This window comes from Corvus moneduloides, chromosome 9 (genome assembly GCF_009650955.1).
Source record: "Corvus moneduloides isolate bCorMon1 chromosome 9, bCorMon1.pri, whole genome shotgun sequence".
In the NCBI taxonomy this organism is placed as follows: domain Eukaryota; kingdom Metazoa; phylum Chordata; class Aves; order Passeriformes; family Corvidae; genus Corvus; species Corvus moneduloides.
In genome coordinates this window covers 7075802-7093213 of record NC_045484.1, presented here as the reverse complement: position 1 = coordinate 7093213, position 17412 = coordinate 7075802, and the positions used below count along the sequence as shown (strand labels likewise).

General features: G+C 60.1%; 4 protein-coding genes across 5 annotated transcripts in view; 3 read left to right on the top strand and 1 right to left on the bottom strand.

The window, feature by feature from the left end:
- NOTCH2 (notch receptor 2) overlaps positions 1-3787 on the top strand; it is an 83124-nt gene extending 79337 nt beyond the window's left edge. Inside the window, exon 33 of one of the 2 annotated variants that reach the window (XM_032117201.1) lies at positions 18-3787. In XM_032117201.1, coding sequence (XP_031973092.1) covers positions 18-1358 — 1341 coding nt within the window. In that variant the 3' untranslated portion in view covers positions 1359-3787. The remainder of the gene's footprint in view (positions 1-17) is intronic. The other variant, XM_032117202.1, reaches the window with a different exon arrangement.
- A 1624-nt stretch (positions 3788-5411) lies between these two features.
- REG4 (regenerating family member 4) lies at positions 5412-8663 on the top strand. The gene is made up of 7 exons (XM_032118730.1): positions 5412-6375; positions 6817-6908; positions 7634-7709; positions 7821-7918; positions 8000-8137; positions 8217-8322; positions 8484-8663. Exons 1-7 carry the CDS (start codon positions 6279-6281, stop codon positions 8555-8557), a joined length of 681 nt encoding a protein of 226 aa, XP_031974621.1. The 5' UTR covers positions 5412-6278; the 3' UTR covers positions 8558-8663.
- A 958-nt stretch (positions 8664-9621) lies between these two features.
- Positions 9622-13140, top strand: HMGCS2 (3-hydroxy-3-methylglutaryl-CoA synthase 2). The gene is made up of 9 exons (XM_032118378.1): positions 9622-9808; positions 10060-10499; positions 10771-10896; positions 11188-11352; positions 11423-11591; positions 11677-11847; positions 12362-12468; positions 12572-12697; positions 12782-13140. Exons 1-9 carry the CDS (start codon positions 9696-9698, stop codon positions 12886-12888), a joined length of 1524 nt encoding a protein of 507 aa, XP_031974269.1. The 5' UTR covers positions 9622-9695; the 3' UTR covers positions 12889-13140.
- A 446-nt stretch (positions 13141-13586) lies between these two features.
- On the bottom strand, positions 13587-17167 carry PHGDH (phosphoglycerate dehydrogenase). Its single transcript, XM_032118377.1, has 12 exons — positions 16914-17167; positions 16521-16672; positions 16283-16348; positions 16151-16205; positions 15974-16072; positions 15738-15870; positions 15510-15658; positions 15152-15304; positions 14894-15026; positions 14576-14700; positions 14163-14391; positions 13587-13891 (listed from the first exon to the last, which is right to left on the bottom strand). Exons 1-12 carry the CDS (start codon positions 17049-17051, stop codon positions 13734-13736), a joined length of 1590 nt encoding a protein of 529 aa, XP_031974268.1. The 5' UTR covers positions 17052-17167; the 3' UTR covers positions 13587-13733.
- Positions 17168-17412: the final 245 nt, after the last annotated feature.

Genomic DNA, 17412 nt, shown 5'->3' with positions numbered 1-17412 from the left:
ACTCTCTGTTTTTCCAGGAGGAGACTCCACTCTTCCTCGCTGCTCGGGAAGGCAGTTTCGAAGCCGCAAAAATCTTGCTGGACCATTTTGCCAACCGAGACATCACGGACCACATGGACCGGCTGCCCCGGGATGTGGCCCAGGACCGGATGCACCACGACATCGTGCAGCTCCTCAATGAGTACAATGTGGCCCACAGCCCCGCTGGGCACCCCGGGGCCATGCTGAACTCTGCCCTCTCCCCAGTCATCTGTGGCCCCAACAGGTCCTTCCTCAACCTGAAACACGCTTCACTAAGCAAGAAGTCGCGGAAACCGAATGCCAAAGGCATGCCCACCAGCCTCACCAAAGATGCAAAGAGGAGAAGGAAGAAGTCCCTCAGCGAAGGGAAAGGGCAGTTTTCGGAGAGCTCAGTGACCCTGTCACCGGTGGATTCCCTGGAATCGCCCCATGCTTTTGCATCTGAACCAACCTCTTCTCCTGTGATGCCCTCACCAGGGGTGCTGCACTCGTCGCCCAGCTCGCTGCTGACCGCTCCATCGGTGCAGGCTGCGCACACCATGTCCTTCTCCAACCTCCACGAGATGCAGCCCTTGGGACGTGGGTCCAGCACGGTGCTCCCATCTGTCAGCCAGCTGCTCTCTCAGCACAGAACCACCCCTCCCAACAGTGGGCTTGGCAGGCTCCGGCCAGGCAACGTCTCCACTGAGTGGATGAACCGCATGGAGGTGAACGAGTCCCAGTACAACGAGATGTTTGGCATGGTGCCCCAGGTGATGCATGCTCACCCCAGTGTTTCTCAGCAGAGCGGCTTGGTTCAAGCAGACGCAAAGCACCTGGGGGTGTCCAGGGAGTCTTTGCCACCCATCATGACTTTCCAGCTGGTTCCCAAGGGCAGCATAAACCAGCAAGCACTGCCACAGCAGGCTCAGTCAAACTGCGCTCAGAACATGGCTGGCCCTCTTAGCTCCATGTACCAGATCCCAGATCTAGCCCAGATGCCCAGCGCCTCGTTCTCCATGGCTGCCATCCCTCAGCAGGATGGGCAGGTGGCTCAAACGGTCCTCCCGGCCTACCACCAGTTCCAGAGCTCGATGGGGAAGTACCCCACGCCTCCCTCCCAGCACAGCTGCTACTCCTCGGCCACAGAACGGACTCCTAGCCACAACCGGCACTTACAAGGGGAGCACCCGTACCTGACTCCGTCGCCCGAATCTCCAGATCAGTGGTCAAGCTCTTCCCCACACTCTGCCTCTGACTGGTCTGATGTGGCAACCAGTCCCAGTAACAACCAGCGCGGGCCAGCGGCCGCTCACATGACAGAGCAGCAGCGGAACAACATGCAGGTGTACGCCTGAAGGCTGCCCAAGGTGCAGCCCGACTAAAGCGGACTCCAGAACTCATGAAGGTCTTCCAGGATGGAAATGAAGAACCATTTTAGTATCCAAGAGTCTTAATGAGCCCAGGATGTTCTTTCGTTGGAGGGACTGTGGTCGCTGTAGACTTGTATGCTTTTATGCTAAACAGAGAACTGTAGAAGCTGGTGATGGAGAAGACCAGCTGAGTCACTTCTAACCAACTCCCACGCACCTTGGATGTGACTGCTGTCTGCACTGGATTCTCCAGTCTGCTTTTAAACATGTTCCACCGTTGCTTTGGGGAGACAGCTCTTCAGCTTAATACATCTTGTGGTCATTTCTCCAGAAATTTAGCCAAAACCAGCTTTGTATCCTTATTTTGTTACTCCTTCTGTTACCCACGTAACCTCTCTCTGAAGCACCTTCTACTAGTTCTCCTCAAGTTCAAGTTGCCTTGTCTTGACACAGCTCAGAGCTGCACTCACATTCCTAGACCCTCTCCTTCCCTCGTCCACTCTTGCTCAGCAAGCGAGCCGGACCTCCCAAAACCACCTGCAGGTTAAGTGACACCTCCTGTCACACAGCTTCACCCTTCCCTCTTCAAGAGTCTTTGTCTTATAGAGACCCACTAACACCCCTTAGTGTTCTCACTGCCTGCTCCCCAGGTATTATGAGATTATATATACATATAGTCTTTTTAGGTTGTTTGTTTTGTTATTTGCCCTCCTGAAAACGCTGGTCTGACCTGGTCTTCCTGCCACGGTGGCCCATGGGCACATCTCTCCAGTGTTGTGTGTCTCTTCCCTGAGACGCCCCTGACCATTTTGACACACTACCCTCCCCGTGCCCCCATCCTGCCAGGAGTGTCCATGACTGCCTTCGTGGGCTCCCATGCCAGAAGAGATGCACTGCAACTGATACAGGCCTTTTGGGAAGCTCTTGGGATGAGCACGAGTGTTTCAAAAACTGGTAACACAAGCTCCCAGCGTTCTTGCACAGTAGTCCCCTCCCCTCCATCCAAGGGTGGCTGTGTGTCCTGTCCTCCAGATACCATATGCTGCCTCTTTATGGTAGTATCAAGAAGTGTCAAACATGTGGTTACATGTTTGCTGTGTGTGTCCTTCTGCGTCAGGAATGACATCCAGCCCTTTGGAAAGTGTCCCTTTTGCTCCAGCCCTGGGTCGGAGCTGCCTTGTCTTCCCCTCCCAGTGCGTGGAGGCTGCAGCACTGACTGACGAGCGGGCTTCCAGCAGCAGGAGCAGTGTGCCAGAAGCCAGGAGCTGGGCTGTGGCAGCAGACCAAATAGCCGGGAAACCATTGCCCTCCTGCAGTTTGGTTCACAGGTTTGGGGCTGCCCTCTGCTCTCAGCTTCAGCCTGTGTTGAGATTTCCCAGCCGAGGTGCCCCACGTGCTCTGTGGGACAGCAGGGCTGTTCGTCCTGCGGCTCTCCCGATAGTTTTGGAGTTGTGGAAGCCAGCTGTCACTGACCTTAGACAAACAGCCGCTCTTTCTGCTTTGTCCACAAGAGTAGCGCTTCTCTGAAGGGCTCCAGACCAGCCAGCAGCTGAAGTGAACATTCGTGGGGATGGTTTGCTCCTACCTCTTCAGGGGAACGCTGCAGACACGTCTTCCAAAGAGCTCGGGACTGTCGGCTGCTGCCAAAGGACTGAGGGCTGCTCCTCTCCGAGCAGGCCATCCAACACCCTACCGTGTACAGTATTGTCTCTGGTGTTTCTTTCCATTCTCATCAAGAGTCAAAGTTGCTTTCTTTTTTTTATTTCCAATTCCACTCTATGGTACATGAAGGCAGGGCCTCAGGAGGAGCTGGTTCCCGGGGCCATCACTTTGGGCTGAAGTTTTTAATTCTGTGTGAAGTTACTGCTTTTCACGGCGCACACAGCGTTCCCCAGCACGCTCGCTGCAGCGTGGCCTCTGAAGTTTAGCTGCAGCCGACTCAGACCTCCAGGGAGGGGCCTGCAGCCTCCTGGGGGTCTGTCCAGGTACACGTTTCACTGCGAATAATGAAGTGTTGCTACATCTATGCTGAAGAAACAAAGGGCTTTTGCTCGTTAGCCCCAAATAACCAAGTGCCTTTTTATATATGTGGCTACCTTTTACAAGATGAGTGCTTTCTGTGGAATGAAGCCGGTTCCGTGCCTGGCCTGTTAATACAATGGCCCTCTGCCTTTCTTCTCTTTTTTTTTTTTTTTTTTTATTTTTTTAACTACTTGTAAAGATAATATCTCCTTAAGGTGGTATTTTATCTCATAAGTTGTAGAGTAACCATTCACACAGCAGCATTTTCCTATATTAATAATGGAAAATATTTGCTTATTTTTTACATTTTTTATAAAAGTCTTTTATGAAAATAGTTGCTGCCAAATGTATAAGCAATTTTTATCCCCAGAATAAAAAGTATGTGCCCAGTGTCTGTGTGCTGCTATTTTCATTTGTTTTCCTGGCTACTGTGGCACAGCCACCAGATTATAAATTAATCAGTGGTGCTGTCTCAGCACCACATGAACCCCACCACTTAGCTCCACCCAAGGGAGCTGGAAGCAGCCTGGTGTGTGTGTAGCAGATGGATTTTGGGTCTCTTAGTTATCTGAGAAGGAAGCAGTAACTGGCAGCCAAGCATCTGGGCATACTGGGAAGGATGGGGAGGACTGGGATAGGCCCTTTCTTAGGCACTTTGGATAAGAGTTCTTGCTTGCCCGTGGGAGCCAGGGAAGGGCTGGGGCATTTGTGTGGCTGTTAGAAAGGTGGTGAGCGAGGGTGGGTCGGGCAGTGGTCAGTGGATCTGTGGATTCGCTCGCTCTCTCAGGTCCTGCGTGCTTCCCTTGGCTGTTTCTGTCCTTCCAGCAGGGAAGAACACCCTCATCCCTGGAGCTGAGGCTGCCCCCCTGGCTTTGTCTCAGCAGTTGACGCATAGAATCCCTGAGGTAGAAACAGCCCCCTAAGATCATAGAGTCCAACCTTTAACCTGGCGCTGCTGTGTCCACCACTAAACCATGTCCCCAAATGCCACATACAGATGGGTTTTGAACATTACAGGGATGGTGACTCCACTACTTTCTGGGCAGTCTGATCCAATGCCTGACTGCCCTTTCATTGACAAAATTTTCCCTTGTATCCTCTCCAAACCTCCTGTGGTGCAACTTGAACCCATTTCCTCTCATTCTGTTGCTTCTTACCTGGGAGAAGAGACCAACCCCCACCTGTTGTCTACAGCCTCCTTTCAGGTTGTTGAAGAGAGTGATAAGGTCCCCCCTGAGCCTCCATTTCTCCAGACTAAGAGCATAGAGTGATCTTGCAATCTCTGAAACAGGGAATCACCACTCCTCTGTACTGGCCTCAAGCTTGACGAGTTTGACTTGAGCAGTCAGAAAACAAACTGTCAGTAGCTGCCATGCTGTATTGGGAGCACGGAGGTGCCACTGGAGCCTTGGGCTCCACTGGTGCTCACGTGGCTGTTTTCCAGCTCTCACTATGGATTTGGATGGAGCCAGTAATTGAATTACGATGCCAAGCTGGGCTAAAGCTGCTGGGGGTATTTTAAGGGTTTAATATTCAAACAGTGCAGCTCCTTTATCTCCTGGTAGAGCCAGCTGGGTGAGTCCAAACCTCCGGGAGGCATTCATCCATGTTCTCCCACAGCTTGCACATCTGTGCCAAAGTTTAGCAAGCTCTGCCAAGCCCCTGGCACAGCTGCATTGAGTTTACCGGTGCTCAGGCTGAGACTTGAAGCTGTGTCTGCTCGGGACTGCTCATGCCTCTTCCCAGCCTGGGATGGCCAGGGGCTTGTGGGAACTTGCTGTGTTGCATCCAAATGGAACCATCCAGGCAGGGAGCTGCGGCATCCCTTATCTAACTGAGGAGCAGTGGAGGAGCCTCAGGCTCTTTTGGGGAACTTTTTCAGTTTTTCATAAATCAGGGGTGGAGTCCTGTTTTCTGGGGAGTTGCTGTTTGCAGGGTTCCCCTATTGATCAGGGCAGGTGATGTGTGGCAGGTGTTGTTTCTTTCAGAAGTGATAGCAGACAGCAGCTGTGTTTCGACATGAGAAGGTTTTACCCCTTGGATCCCAGAGAGTGCCTAGCAAGCAGCAGCAGCTCTATCCCACTGTGTGGGTGAAGGACAGGGGTCTGATCCTCCTCCGTCCCCGGGGCAGAAGCCAGACCTGCCTCTGCATGCCGGCATGGAGCTGCTCCCTGTGGGTGTAGCAGCGTTCACTGGCTACATGTTTCAGCAAATGCTGCCACAGAGGACATCCCATGGGAGATCCGTGGGGTGTACAGGGCTTGAGCCTGACAGCAAGCTCTCCATGTGGGGAGAAGCAGGGCTCAGCCCTGGCTCTGGATCTTCTGCAGGTTGCTGCCTCCTGGGTCACACTAGTGCTGGTGAGCACCAGGCTCTAAAGGGCAGCTCCTCTCCTCCCCACTGGCCTGCACCAAGGGTTTTGGGGGGAAGGAGAGCCAGCCATTGGCTGGAGCTGGCAGCGGCAGGAGCTGGCAGCTTTGCGGGAGCCACGGGGCAGGCGGCAGGATGATCTTTCAAAGCCGCTTTGGTCCATCAGGAACCAGCGAAGTGACTCTCCAGAGCAGCGTGGTGGCAGCAGGAACGTGGAGAACTCCAGCTGCCTCCCAGAGGTGCAGAGGACACCCCGGGGCAAGAAGCAAGGACCATGGCAGAGAAGGCTGTGCCAGACCTTGCCGAAGGTCTCCAGCTGCTGGGGCCAGGGGCTCATCTCTGTGGCTCCATGCCGGCAGCAGCCTCCCCGGGCCGGGGCTGCAGGGACCCGCCTGGGGCAGGGGCAGTGGGGGGCTGCTGCTGCGGGACTTGCCCCTTCCTCCAGGAGGGACACGAAGTGACGAAGCCCTGCGTCACCGCCGGGCCTGAGGGCTGGGCACCCTCCCCGCTCTGATGGCACCGCCAGCCCCCGGCTGCAGGCTGTTCCCACATCCCGGCGTCCCGCATCCTGCTCGCAAACATCCCCCGGCAGTTCAAACAAGGGCGGTGTGTGAGTGACGCATGGCAGAGCCGGGCAGGGCGCGGGGCCCGGCCGGGTGCCATCCCTTGGTTGGGGACAGGGGCAGTGCCAGGGGGTTGGACCCACGGCCCGGCCACTGGCCGCAGGGATGCTTTGGCCGGGATCGGGGGATCAGCCCCGGGGCTCATCCTCGCCAGCCCCCGGGCAATCCAGGGATGGCCCAGCGGGCATCTCTGCCAGGTGCCAGGCTGCTCTGGGCTGGAAGATTATATCTGTATCGCGGGAGCAATTAATGATAATTGCAGGGGGTTTATTGACCAACTAGGACAGGTTCTTCCTGTCTGTTTCTGGAGATACGTTAAATACAAACAGAGTGGAGAGCTGGGCGATTTTCCAGCAAAGTGGGGGGGATGGAGGGAGGTCAGCAGTAAGATTTTTATGGTGAGAATCACCTGAGTTGGGCAAACACAGGTGCTGATGAGTACCAGGCTATAAAGGGCAGCTCCTCTCCTCTCCCGGTGACCCGCGACAAGCTGCTATTCCTCACCATCTCCGGACAACAGGTGAGGAAGAGGCAGCTGGGGCCTCGGGCTGCTCAGAGCTGGCTGGCGGGCGAACAGGAGCTGGTCCCTCTCCCTGGTAGCTGCCGGGGGAGCTGAGCTCTGTCCTCGCTGGATGGGGCAGGCTGTGATGATGCATTTTTCAGCCCTGCGTTGACTTTTGTCGCTGCTTCTTTGAGGGGAAGACGAGCTGAGTCTGCAAACCGGCCCCAGTGCCCAGGGATTAGCCCAGATAAAGGGGAACTGCGCTGATGCGGCCGATTTGCCTCCCCAGCCTGGGCAGCGCTACGAGCTCAGGGCGTGAAAATGCCGCCGTGCACGCAGTCCCTGCAGCCCCACCGGCCCCGGCTCCGCCTGTGCCATTGCCGCTGCTGCACCACGGCAGGGATGGGGTCCCCCGACCCGTGTCCGCGACAGCACTCTCCCCTTGTCCCCACAGAGCAGCTTGGCTCTCCCAGATGCCTCCTGCCGAATCTGGGACTGATGGGGCCAGGACAATCTGCTGCCAGCGTGGGCTGGGAACTCCAAGCCATGCCTGGGCTGTGGGGTGCGGGCATGGGGCAGTGACCTGTGCCGGGGAGCGGAGAGGGAGGCACAGCCTGTAATCTCCTGCAGGCAGCTCAGAGGGGCTAGGCTCAGCCCACAGCGGGGCAGGTTTGCACTCTCTGGGCACAGGTGGCATCCCCTGTCCCCAAAGCACCTTGTGTGACCCTCCCGAGCCTTTACAGGGAGCAAGGAGGATGGCGGCAGCGGCCAGACTCGCCCTCCTGCTGCTGGGCTGCGTGGGGCTCCTGCACGGAGTCGGTGAGTGCCACGGCTCGGGGGCAGCTGCTTCTGTAGTGGGGCCAGGAGGGAGCCACGCTCCTCTCCAGGCTGCGATGCTGGCTGTCCCTCATCCCTGCTCTCCCCAAACAGATGGCAGGTACATAAACTACTGCCCCGACGGCTGGTCCTACTACGGGCTAAGCTGCTTCAAGTACTTCTCTGAGCCCCGGACCTGGGACGAGGCTGAGGTAAGCCCACCGGGGTACACAGGTGGACAGGGACCTCCCCATCTCCCTGAGGAGCCCTGGCACTGACAGCTCTCCCCGCAGAGGCAGTGCCAGGATGTCAAGAAAGGCGCCCACCTGGCCTGGGTGGAGGACGCCTACGAGGGACTCATCCTGGCGAGAGCCATCTCCTACTACCAGCGCGCGCAGCCCGTATGGATTGGACTCCAAAAGAGTCAAGAGGTGAGGTGTGGGCGGCAGGGGTGATGGGGGGCTGGGGGACAGAAGGGCCATGCCTCTGAACCCCACTCTCCCTGCACAGAGCCAGGCCTGGCAGTGGACAAGTGGGAATAACTACAGTGTCGCCACTGGGATGCCTGGGAACGGTGCCCGAGGGGGGAGATGCGCCGTGCTGACCCACCAGAGCGGTGAGTGCCCGGTCTGTGCATCCACCTCCAGTGCCTGGGCTCGGCCGGCATTCCCCCGCCTCCCTCCTCCTCCAGGTCCCATCCCCTTGGAGGGCTGCGGTGGGCACAGCTGGTGCCCGTCCTGCCGTGGCCCCCGCCAACCCCGCCTGTCTCTCCTGCAGGCTTCTCTACGTGGTCCAGTGCCGACTGCTCCCGGAAGCATCACTACGTCTGCAAGTTCTACCCCTTTCACTGAGCACTGCCCCTGGCCCGTGGAGGACCCCGCGCCGGCGATGTCCCTCCCGTGCCACCTCTGTCTCTGTCCCCACAATTCCTATAAATACATCTATAAAAAAAGAAGCATGCAAGTGCTGTGTGAGCTTGGTGCTGGTGCAAAGCCCTGGGCTGGTCCGCGAGAGAGAGAGACAGGCTCTGCCACGGCTCCCTGAGCTTCCCAGCTTCCAGGGGCTTCAGCGCTGCCGGTGCTGGCAGAGATGTTTGGGGATGAGTCCCCAGGAGCTGCGGGGCCAGTGGCTCTCCTGGCTGAGCACTCGTGTTTGCTCATACCAGCCCTCGGGTGCCAAATACAGCAGGTGTCCCTGGGGAGCAGGTGGGGGGACAGGAGTGTCTCCAGGATGGGGATGGTCCATGAAGATCTGGAGCACAGATGTGGGTGGGGATGGGGGAGCTGTGACGGGTCTGCAGGCATGGGGACTGGTGGTCTCCCATGTGCAGACAGCTCCACAGGGATCTGGGGGCTGCAACACTGCTCCACGGCCATGCTGACAGCAGCACTGGGACCAAAGGTCTCTTTTGTGTCACTGTTATGTTGCCACAGGCATCACGTGGCTGTTTGCTCTGCGGCTTTGAAGATGGCTCTGCCCCCACCGAGCTCATGGGGTTCTACCCCGCCAGAGCTGCGGCACGTGTCAGACGTGGACTGCGTCCCGGGCAGCACGGATGGTGCCGGCACCAAAGCCTGGCCGCCCTCTGCTCCCTCCCCAGGACCGCGGGGGCAGCCGGGGAGGCCACACAGCGCCGTGCTCACTGCGCGGTGACCACGGCTGTGCCGGTGAGGCTGGCACCGGAGCTGCCACTGCCCCAGGGCAGCCGGGGCTGCGGGACGGCCCGTCTGCTGCTTCAGCTCCGTGTCCCCAGGCTTTGGGGCACAAGACGGAGACATCTCGCAAGCTCCCCCCTCCGAAGCTCCACTGCCCCTGTCGTGTTGGCTGGCGCTCGGTGACCTTTGAGCGCCAGGGTCCGGCAGGCTGATAAAGGCCGAGAGGGCTGTGCCGAGCTGCCCACGCAGTTTATAAAAGCACTACGCAAGGCTCATCCCGCTGTCCATCTGTCCGGTCGGCCGTCCCTTCGTCCGTGCAGTGGCCAGGGCGAAGATGTTGCGCTTGGTCGGGCGCGCCGCACGCTGCTGGGGGGCGAGGCGGGCACCGCCGGGGCCAGAGCCGGCGCCCCGGGGCGCCCAGCATCCCACGGCTTGGCAGAGGGCATGGTGAGCATCCACATGGATCCCCAGGGGGGGCTGGAGACATAACCAGGGTAGGGGTGGGGAGCTGGCTGAGCTCTTACACCTTGCTGAAGAAGCAGAGCCTCTCCCTCTTCCCTGCAGCACTGCCAGGCACAGGGAACTAGCAGGGATTTGGGGTGCTCCCAGCCTGGGCTGCTCGCTGGTGGCATCTCCCCAGGGCCACCCTCTGTCCCCAAGACTGCCATGGGATTGTTGCCACTCCTTCTGTCCCACAGCCTCTCCAGTGCCGCTGGGACAGGTGCCTGGCCCAAGGACGTGGGCATCCTGGCCCTGGAGGTGTACTTCCCTGCCCAGTACGTGGATCAGGAGGAGCTGGAGCGGTTTGATGGAGTGGAGGCCGGCAAGTACACACGGGGCCTGGGCCAGAAGCAGATGGGCTTCTGCGCTGCCCACGAGGACATCAACTCCCTGTGCCTGACGGTGGTGCAGCGGCTGGTGGAGCGCGGGCGCCTCTCCTGGGATGCCATCGGCCGCCTGGAGGTGGGCACCGAAACCGTAATCGACAAGTCCAAGGCTGTCAAGACCGTCCTCATGCAACTTTTCCATGACTCTGGCAACACTGACGTGGAGGGCATCGACACCACCAACGCCTGCTATGGGGGAACAGCGTCGCTCTTCAACGCAGCCTCCTGGGTGGAGTCCAGTGCCTGGGATGGTGAGTGCAGGCAGGGACCATGCCGTGGGGCTGGATGCTGGATGGGTGCCATGGGACAGGGGAAGGAGACAGGAGGTGGCCTGAAACCCAGAGTTACTCCCACTTCAAAGGGAGTCACTGCACCGTTCAGTCTCTCCATCACCCCTGTTTCTTTCCCGTCTTGGTGTGACACCTGGCAGCGTGGAGGTGGGAACACACCATCTCCATGAGGGCCATGGGATGGAGGCTTCCACCCACTGATGGCCCTGCCAGTCCCTCTGTCCTCCCTCAGGTCGCTATGCTGTGGTGGTGTGTGGGGACATTGCTGTCTACGCCACGGGGAACGCACGGCCCACGGGAGGTGCCGGAGCCATTGCCATGCTGGTGGGACCCAATGCCCCGCTGGTGCTGGAGAGAGGTTGGTGTCATGGGACCCTGGGGATAGCAAGCTGGTGGGTGCTGTCCCTGGGGTCCATACATCCACGTCCCAGCCCCAGGCAGAGCTGCTCAGCTCCAGAAGTGCTGGCTCTGCCAGACCCTGCTGGGTACTCCAGGGTGCTGGCTAGCCACATCCCTGTGGGCACCATGGAGTGACTCAGGGAGGCTGCTGGATTCCAGGGGTGGCATGGCAGACACCACCCCTGGGTGTTTGCCACTGGGCTGGGACGTCCCGATGCTCTCTGACAGCTGGCTCTTCCCGTGCCTCCAGGCCTGCGCGGAACCCACATGGAGCACGCCTACGACTTCTACAAGCCGAATCTGTCCTCTGAGTACCCGGTGGTGGATGGGCAGCTCTCCATCCAGTGCTACCTGCGGGCGCTGGACCGCTGCTACGGCGTGTACCGACGGAAGGCAGAGACCCAGTGGAAGCAGGGTAAGTGGCAGCAGCCCCGAGGTGCCCATCGCAGCCCCCTGGATACTGATGGCCCCATGTTGCCTCCCAGATGGCATCCAGAGGCCCTTCACCCTCGATGACTTCAAGTACATCATCTTCCACTCGCCCTTCTGCAAGCTGGTGCAGAAGTCTGTGGGGCGGCTGCTGCTGAACGACTTCTTGGCCTCCCCCAACCCTGACACAGCTTCTGGCCTCTACAAGGGGCTGCAGTCCTTCCGGTGGGTCCCTGTGCCATGTCCCCCATCCCTCAGCCCAGCCAGGGATGTGCTGGTCTGGGGTTTGAGCTGGTCTCTCTCTGGGTAGCGGTGTGAAGCTGGAGGACACCTACAGCAGCAAGGAGGTGGAGAAGGCATTCCAGGCAGCCAGCCAGGACATCTTCAACCAGAAGACCAAGCCCTCCCTGCTCCTCTCTTCCCGCAACGGCAACATGTACACACCATCCATGTATGGCTGCCTGGCCTCCCTCCTGTCCCAGTGAGTCCCCCAAAATGCTGGCTTGGGGAGAGGGAGGAGGTCATTTTGGGGAGGGCACTCCCTGGCTGGATAGAGGGCCAGAACTCATCTCCCAGCACTCATCTCCCCTGCCTCAACAGGGACCTGATGCTTTCATTGCACACAACCCCCAGCATGGATGCATCCTGCTCCATGCCATCTCCCTGCCAGTCTTTTCTTCCCAACTTGCTGGAGCTGGGCCAGTGCATAAAGCTCTTCTGTCACCACCGGGAGGATGAAAACCCCTGTTGTCGTGCCCAGTAGAATGAGTGACCCCATGGGAAAGGAGCCATGGGAACAGACAGGCTCTGAGGGGAACAAAAGCCTCGTCCTGGGGCTCCCTGGCACCACCACACTCCAGGGCCACATTTTGAAATGTGTCCCTGAGGCCCAAGGATCAGCCTGCCTGCAAAGGAGGCAGCCCCCTACACTACCCCTACATCCCTGTATCCCCATCACCCCAAATCTCCTCTAACTCCCTAACCTCTCGCTGCAGGTGCTCAGCACGGGACCTGGCTGGCTCCCGGATCGGTGCCTTCTCCTACGGCTCGGGACTGGCGGCCAGCATGTTCTCCTTCCGCGTCTCACAGGATGCAGCCCCGGGTGAGCCCCAGGGGAGTGAGGGACTGGGAAGGGAGGGCAGCGTGGGGCTGTGGGGCCAGGGCTGCCAGCGGTGCCATCTCACACGCGGGGTGCCCGTTGCCAGGCTCACCCCTGGACAAGCTGGTCTCCAGCCTGGCTGACCTGCCTGCTCGCCTGGATGCCCGCAAGCGCGTGGCCCCACAAGACTTCGCAGAGATCATGAAAAAACGGGAGGAAACGCATCACTTGGGTGAGTGGGGTTGGGGGGATGTGACCCTGCCCTGCTGGGACCCCACAACACCCCTGAGCATCACTGGCCTCTCTGACCCTGCAGCTGACCACGCTCCCCACGGCTCCCAGGCGGATCTCTTCCCTGGAACCTGGTACCTGACACGGGTTGATTCCAAGTACCGCCGCGAATATGCCAGGAAGCCCATCTAGAGTGGGACCACCAGAGTGGTGAGCCCTGCGGAGGGGGATGATCTCTTTCCCATTGTCATCCCTGTTCATCCCTGCAACCGGGGCTGGCCTCTGTGGGAAACTTCACTTTGGATGGCTGGGGAATGGCCAGCAGTCACTCAGGCCCCAGAGCTGTTGGAGAGGGTGGCATCTTCTGCAAACACCTGGGCAGTGCAGGGGAATAAAGGTGTGGATGGGAGGGGGCAGCAGCCCAGCTCTGGCTCCTGGTCTTGAGTGGTCTCCTCCTGCCCCAAGTCCCTCCATCTTAACAATCGTTTGGATCGCAGCCACTTACAGGTTTTATTTCATGGTCACCTACCCTGTTAGACATGGGAGTATGCCCTGACATTTTGGGGGAGCCAAGTAAACCCCAACCTCCCAGTCTCCAGTTTGGGGGGGCAAGATGGCATTTTCCCCATGATGTCATTAAATTGAAACACCCTCATGGCAAAATTTGTGGGCAGGAGGGCACAGGTGACGCAGGTACTCACGGGAGGGCTCATCTCCCTTGCAGTGCTGCTCTCTGGGCCATGTCCCAGCACGGGTGGCCAGACAGGACCTTGGCAGCCACAGAGACCTTTGCACCCTTCCGCAAACAGCAGCAGGGTCAGGAAGCAGCAGGGGCAGGAGGGAGGGGGTTTGGGGTTGAGGACAAAGGACCGCACAGACAAGGCACCACATGCTCTCTCCTTCTAGACCCTTTATTGAATATGGGGCCACCCCAAACCCAGTGTGGGTGTCAGGGATGGCCATGTGCAATGCTTCCTCAGCTGGGGGAGGGTCCAGATGCTGCGGCCATGGGGAGAGTCCTTGTCAGCAGTCGGGGTCTACAGCAGGTGGAGCTGGAAGACTTCTGTGACACATGGCTTCAGCTCGCTGAGGTTGGACAGGGGGGCTGAGAGCCCCACGATGCTCCACTGCTCCCCTGCCACTGAGCTGGAGCTGTGGTAGGACAGGAGCTGGGCCCCTGCCTTGCTCAGCAGCCCTGGAGAGGAGGACAGGAATTAGGGACCACAGGCTGCCCCACTGCCCCAACACCCAGCAGGGAGCTGAGCCTCTGCTCACCCCAACACCCTCAGAGGCCCATGATGCCATTTCTTCCCCCACCCCAAGTCCTTTGCTCCATATCACACAACCCCCTGCCCAAACTCCCCATCTCTCCAGGCAACATCTGCTGCAGCAGGGGCTCAGCTCTAGGTCGGACATGGGGGTTCCCCAGGCTGTCCCTACAGCTCAGGGCTGCCACAGGGACTCACCGGTCAGCGTGGCCAGAGCACTGGGATCAGAGGCTTTGGCTCTGTAGAGGAGGAGAGGGCTGGACAGCGGGGCTGGCTGCTTGAAGGTGGCCCCATTGATCTGCCGCAGGACCGGGGTGCTGCCCTGCACCGTCCCCGTCACCTGGTGTGGGGTGCCCTGCAGGGACACTTGCACCAGACCAGTGCTGCTGTCGGGCTCGGGGGCCACATCACTGTGGGTGGTTGTGACCTGCCAGAGAGATGCAGCCACTCAGTGCCCAGGTCCTGCGTGAGGCTGGGGATGGGGAAGGAATGTCCTTGGAGGCACCCCAGGGAACATCCAGCCTGAGTGCTGCATTAGCAGCCCGGTAGGGTGCCCCCAGGCTCGTGCTGCTTGGTGGGGAAGGTGCACAGGAGCCCGGGTGTCCACGCACCTTCAGCCCAGCCTCCTGGGCCAGCAGTGTGGCATTCACCAGGGTCACCTCCTGTGTCCCTCCAGCCAGCATGCCCGCGACCACAGCAGGCGTCAGGTAGCTCCCAGCCTCTTTCAGGGGTGTCCCTGGGGTGCAGGGAGGAGGCATAGATGAGCCAGCAGCAGAAAGGTCAGGCCCGCCTGGAGCTGGTCCTTCCTCTCACCCAATCCATCCTCTCATCCATCCCTGCACACCCCTGGGCTCCAATCCCACCATCAACCACCTTTCTGTCCATCTGTTCTCCTGCCTGCCCATGGGGGTCCCCACACCCAGGCTCACCTAGGGTGCAGACCTGCACGCTACCCTGCACTTGCTTGCCCACTGTGCGCAGCACTGTGCCCAGGGCCCTGGCCAGGGCGATCCAGGGCTTGGTCTGGGGTGCAAAAGCTTTGCTGAGAGCCTGCCCATTAACCTGTGGGAGAGAGTGAACAGTGAGAGCCTGCCAGGGATCACACATGGAGCATTGCTCGCAATGCACCCATGGGTTACAGCTGGGGGGACTGAGGCCCAGAGGTCAGGTGCTGCAGGGGGACTCACTACACCAGTCAGCCCCTTCCCCGTGGCCAAGTCCACGATCTGCATGGCGATTTCCTTGCCACAGCGGCTCTGTGCCTCCCAAGTGCTAGCACCCAGGTGTGGGCAGGAGATGACGTTGGGGTGGTTCACCAGGTCACGGTCCTTTGGGGGCTCCTGCAGACACAATTCCATCCTGCCATCAGCTCCCAGCATCCACCTGGGAGCTCAGAGCAGGGGGGATTTACCCCATCTCCTTTGCAAGGAAAGAAGCTGAGAAAGGCTGTTGCTGATCCCAATCCCACAGAGTTTGCCAGGCTGCCCTGCCCTAGTTTGGGCAAAACTAAGGTGATGCTGAGGGGGTCCCAACAGCCCCACTCACCTGTGTGAAGACATCGAGGGCAGCTCCGCCGCACTGCCCTGACTGCAGCGCCCGCAGCAGCGCGCCCTCGTCCACGATGCCACCGCGGGCACAGTTGACCACCTGCACGCCACGGCGGCACTTGGCAAAGGTGCTGTCATTCAGGAGCCCTGCAGACGGAGGGCTATGAGCAGCTGGGGGCTGCCCCAGCTCTCCCCAAACCTCCCTGTGATTGTGCCCACTCCATACCTGTGGTGGAGGGCAGCAGTGGCGTGTGCACCGTGATGAAGTCACAGCGGGGCCAGATCTGCTCTAGAGGCAGCTGCTCCACACCAAAGGTGGCTGAGACATCAGGGGTGATAATGGGGTCGTAGCCTATGGTCTGAGGCAGAGCGGGCACTCGGTCTTACAGCCTGGCATGGTGGCTCTGGCCAGGTCAGAGAGGTCCATGCTCCCCATCACTCCTCCCTGCCCTATCTCCTTACCTTCATGCCAAACGCCTGCATGCGGGTGGCCACCTCCCTGCCGATGCGTCCCAGCCCCAGCACGGCCAGCGTCTTCCCATTCAGCTCCATGCCCATGTACTGGGAAGCACAGGGAGAGTGAGTGAGCACACCCCACATGGGCACCCACCACCCAGAGGTGCTTCACCTGCCTCCTACCTTCTTACGGTCCCACTTGCCCTCCTTCATGGAGGCAGCTGCCTGTGGGATCTGCCTAAAAAGGAGGCTGGGGTCAGTGTGGGGCAGGGGGCTGTAGGGCACACCTCTGTCCGCATCCTGCCTTGTGCTCACCTGGCCAGGCACAGGATCATCCCACAGGTGAGCTCGGCGGCGCTGAGGCTGTTCCCAGTGGGTGTGCTGGGGATGGAGAGTGGTGTCAGTGGTGTGTCTGACAGGGGTCTGTGCCCCGTGAGGATGGAGATACACAGGGTGGTGCCAGAGGTGCCATGGGTGGGGAGGGCGCCCTATTGAAGCCTCCCCTGCCTCCCCAGGATCACGGACACGGACGTCCCCACACTCCTGCTCTTACTTCATGACCAGGACGCCCTTCCTGGTGGCTGCCTCTACGTCCACATTATCCACGCCAGTGCCAGCTCTGCCCACCACCTTCAGCCTCTCTGCCGCCTCCAGCACCTCGGCCGTGACTTTGGTGGCCGAGCGGACGATGAGCCCATCGCAGTCCTAAGGGGTGACAGACACAACGAGTGGGACCAGGGCCGGGGCCGGTGGTCCCGGGTGGGTCACGGGATGGGGACAGCCACTGCCGGGGTCCGGGATCTGCCGTGCGAAACCGGCCGGGCTCTTGCATCAGACAGGAGGCGGGGACCGGCCGAGAGGGTCCGCTGCCACCTGGGACCGCCGGCCTGCAGCTGTGCCCACCCACCCACGCACCCACCCACGCGTGGGTGCAGCCCTGCCTCACCCGGATCTCCCGCAGCAGCTCCTCCTTGCTCAAGCCGGGCTTCTCCTGCACCCGGAGCCCGCCGGCCTGCAGGATCTCCCGGCAGCAGGGGTCCAGGCTGTCGCTGATCAGCACTTTCTGCAGCTTGCCCAGTGCCATGGCGGGAGCGGGCCCGACGGGACGGGGATGGACGGCACGGGACGGGGGTGCCGGCTCTCTCCGCACGCCGCCGAGAGGCTGCTGCTGCCCCTCCGCCGCGCTAAAAGAGCTGCGAGCGGTGCACGTTTTTCGGGCTCATTGGGTCCCGTCCCCATGATCCCACCTCCTTCCCTTCCCCTCCCCGCCCCAGCCCGCCCGGTTCCCCCCTCATCCCCCCGCCCCCGGGAGGAGGGAGGGAGGAGGCGGGGGTTGCGGGGCCGGGGCTGGGCCGGGGCCCTCAGCAGCCCCAGAGAAAAGGAAGGGGGTGCCCCGCCAGGACCCCGTTGGTCGGGGAGCCACGAAACCGGGGGGAGCGTGTCCC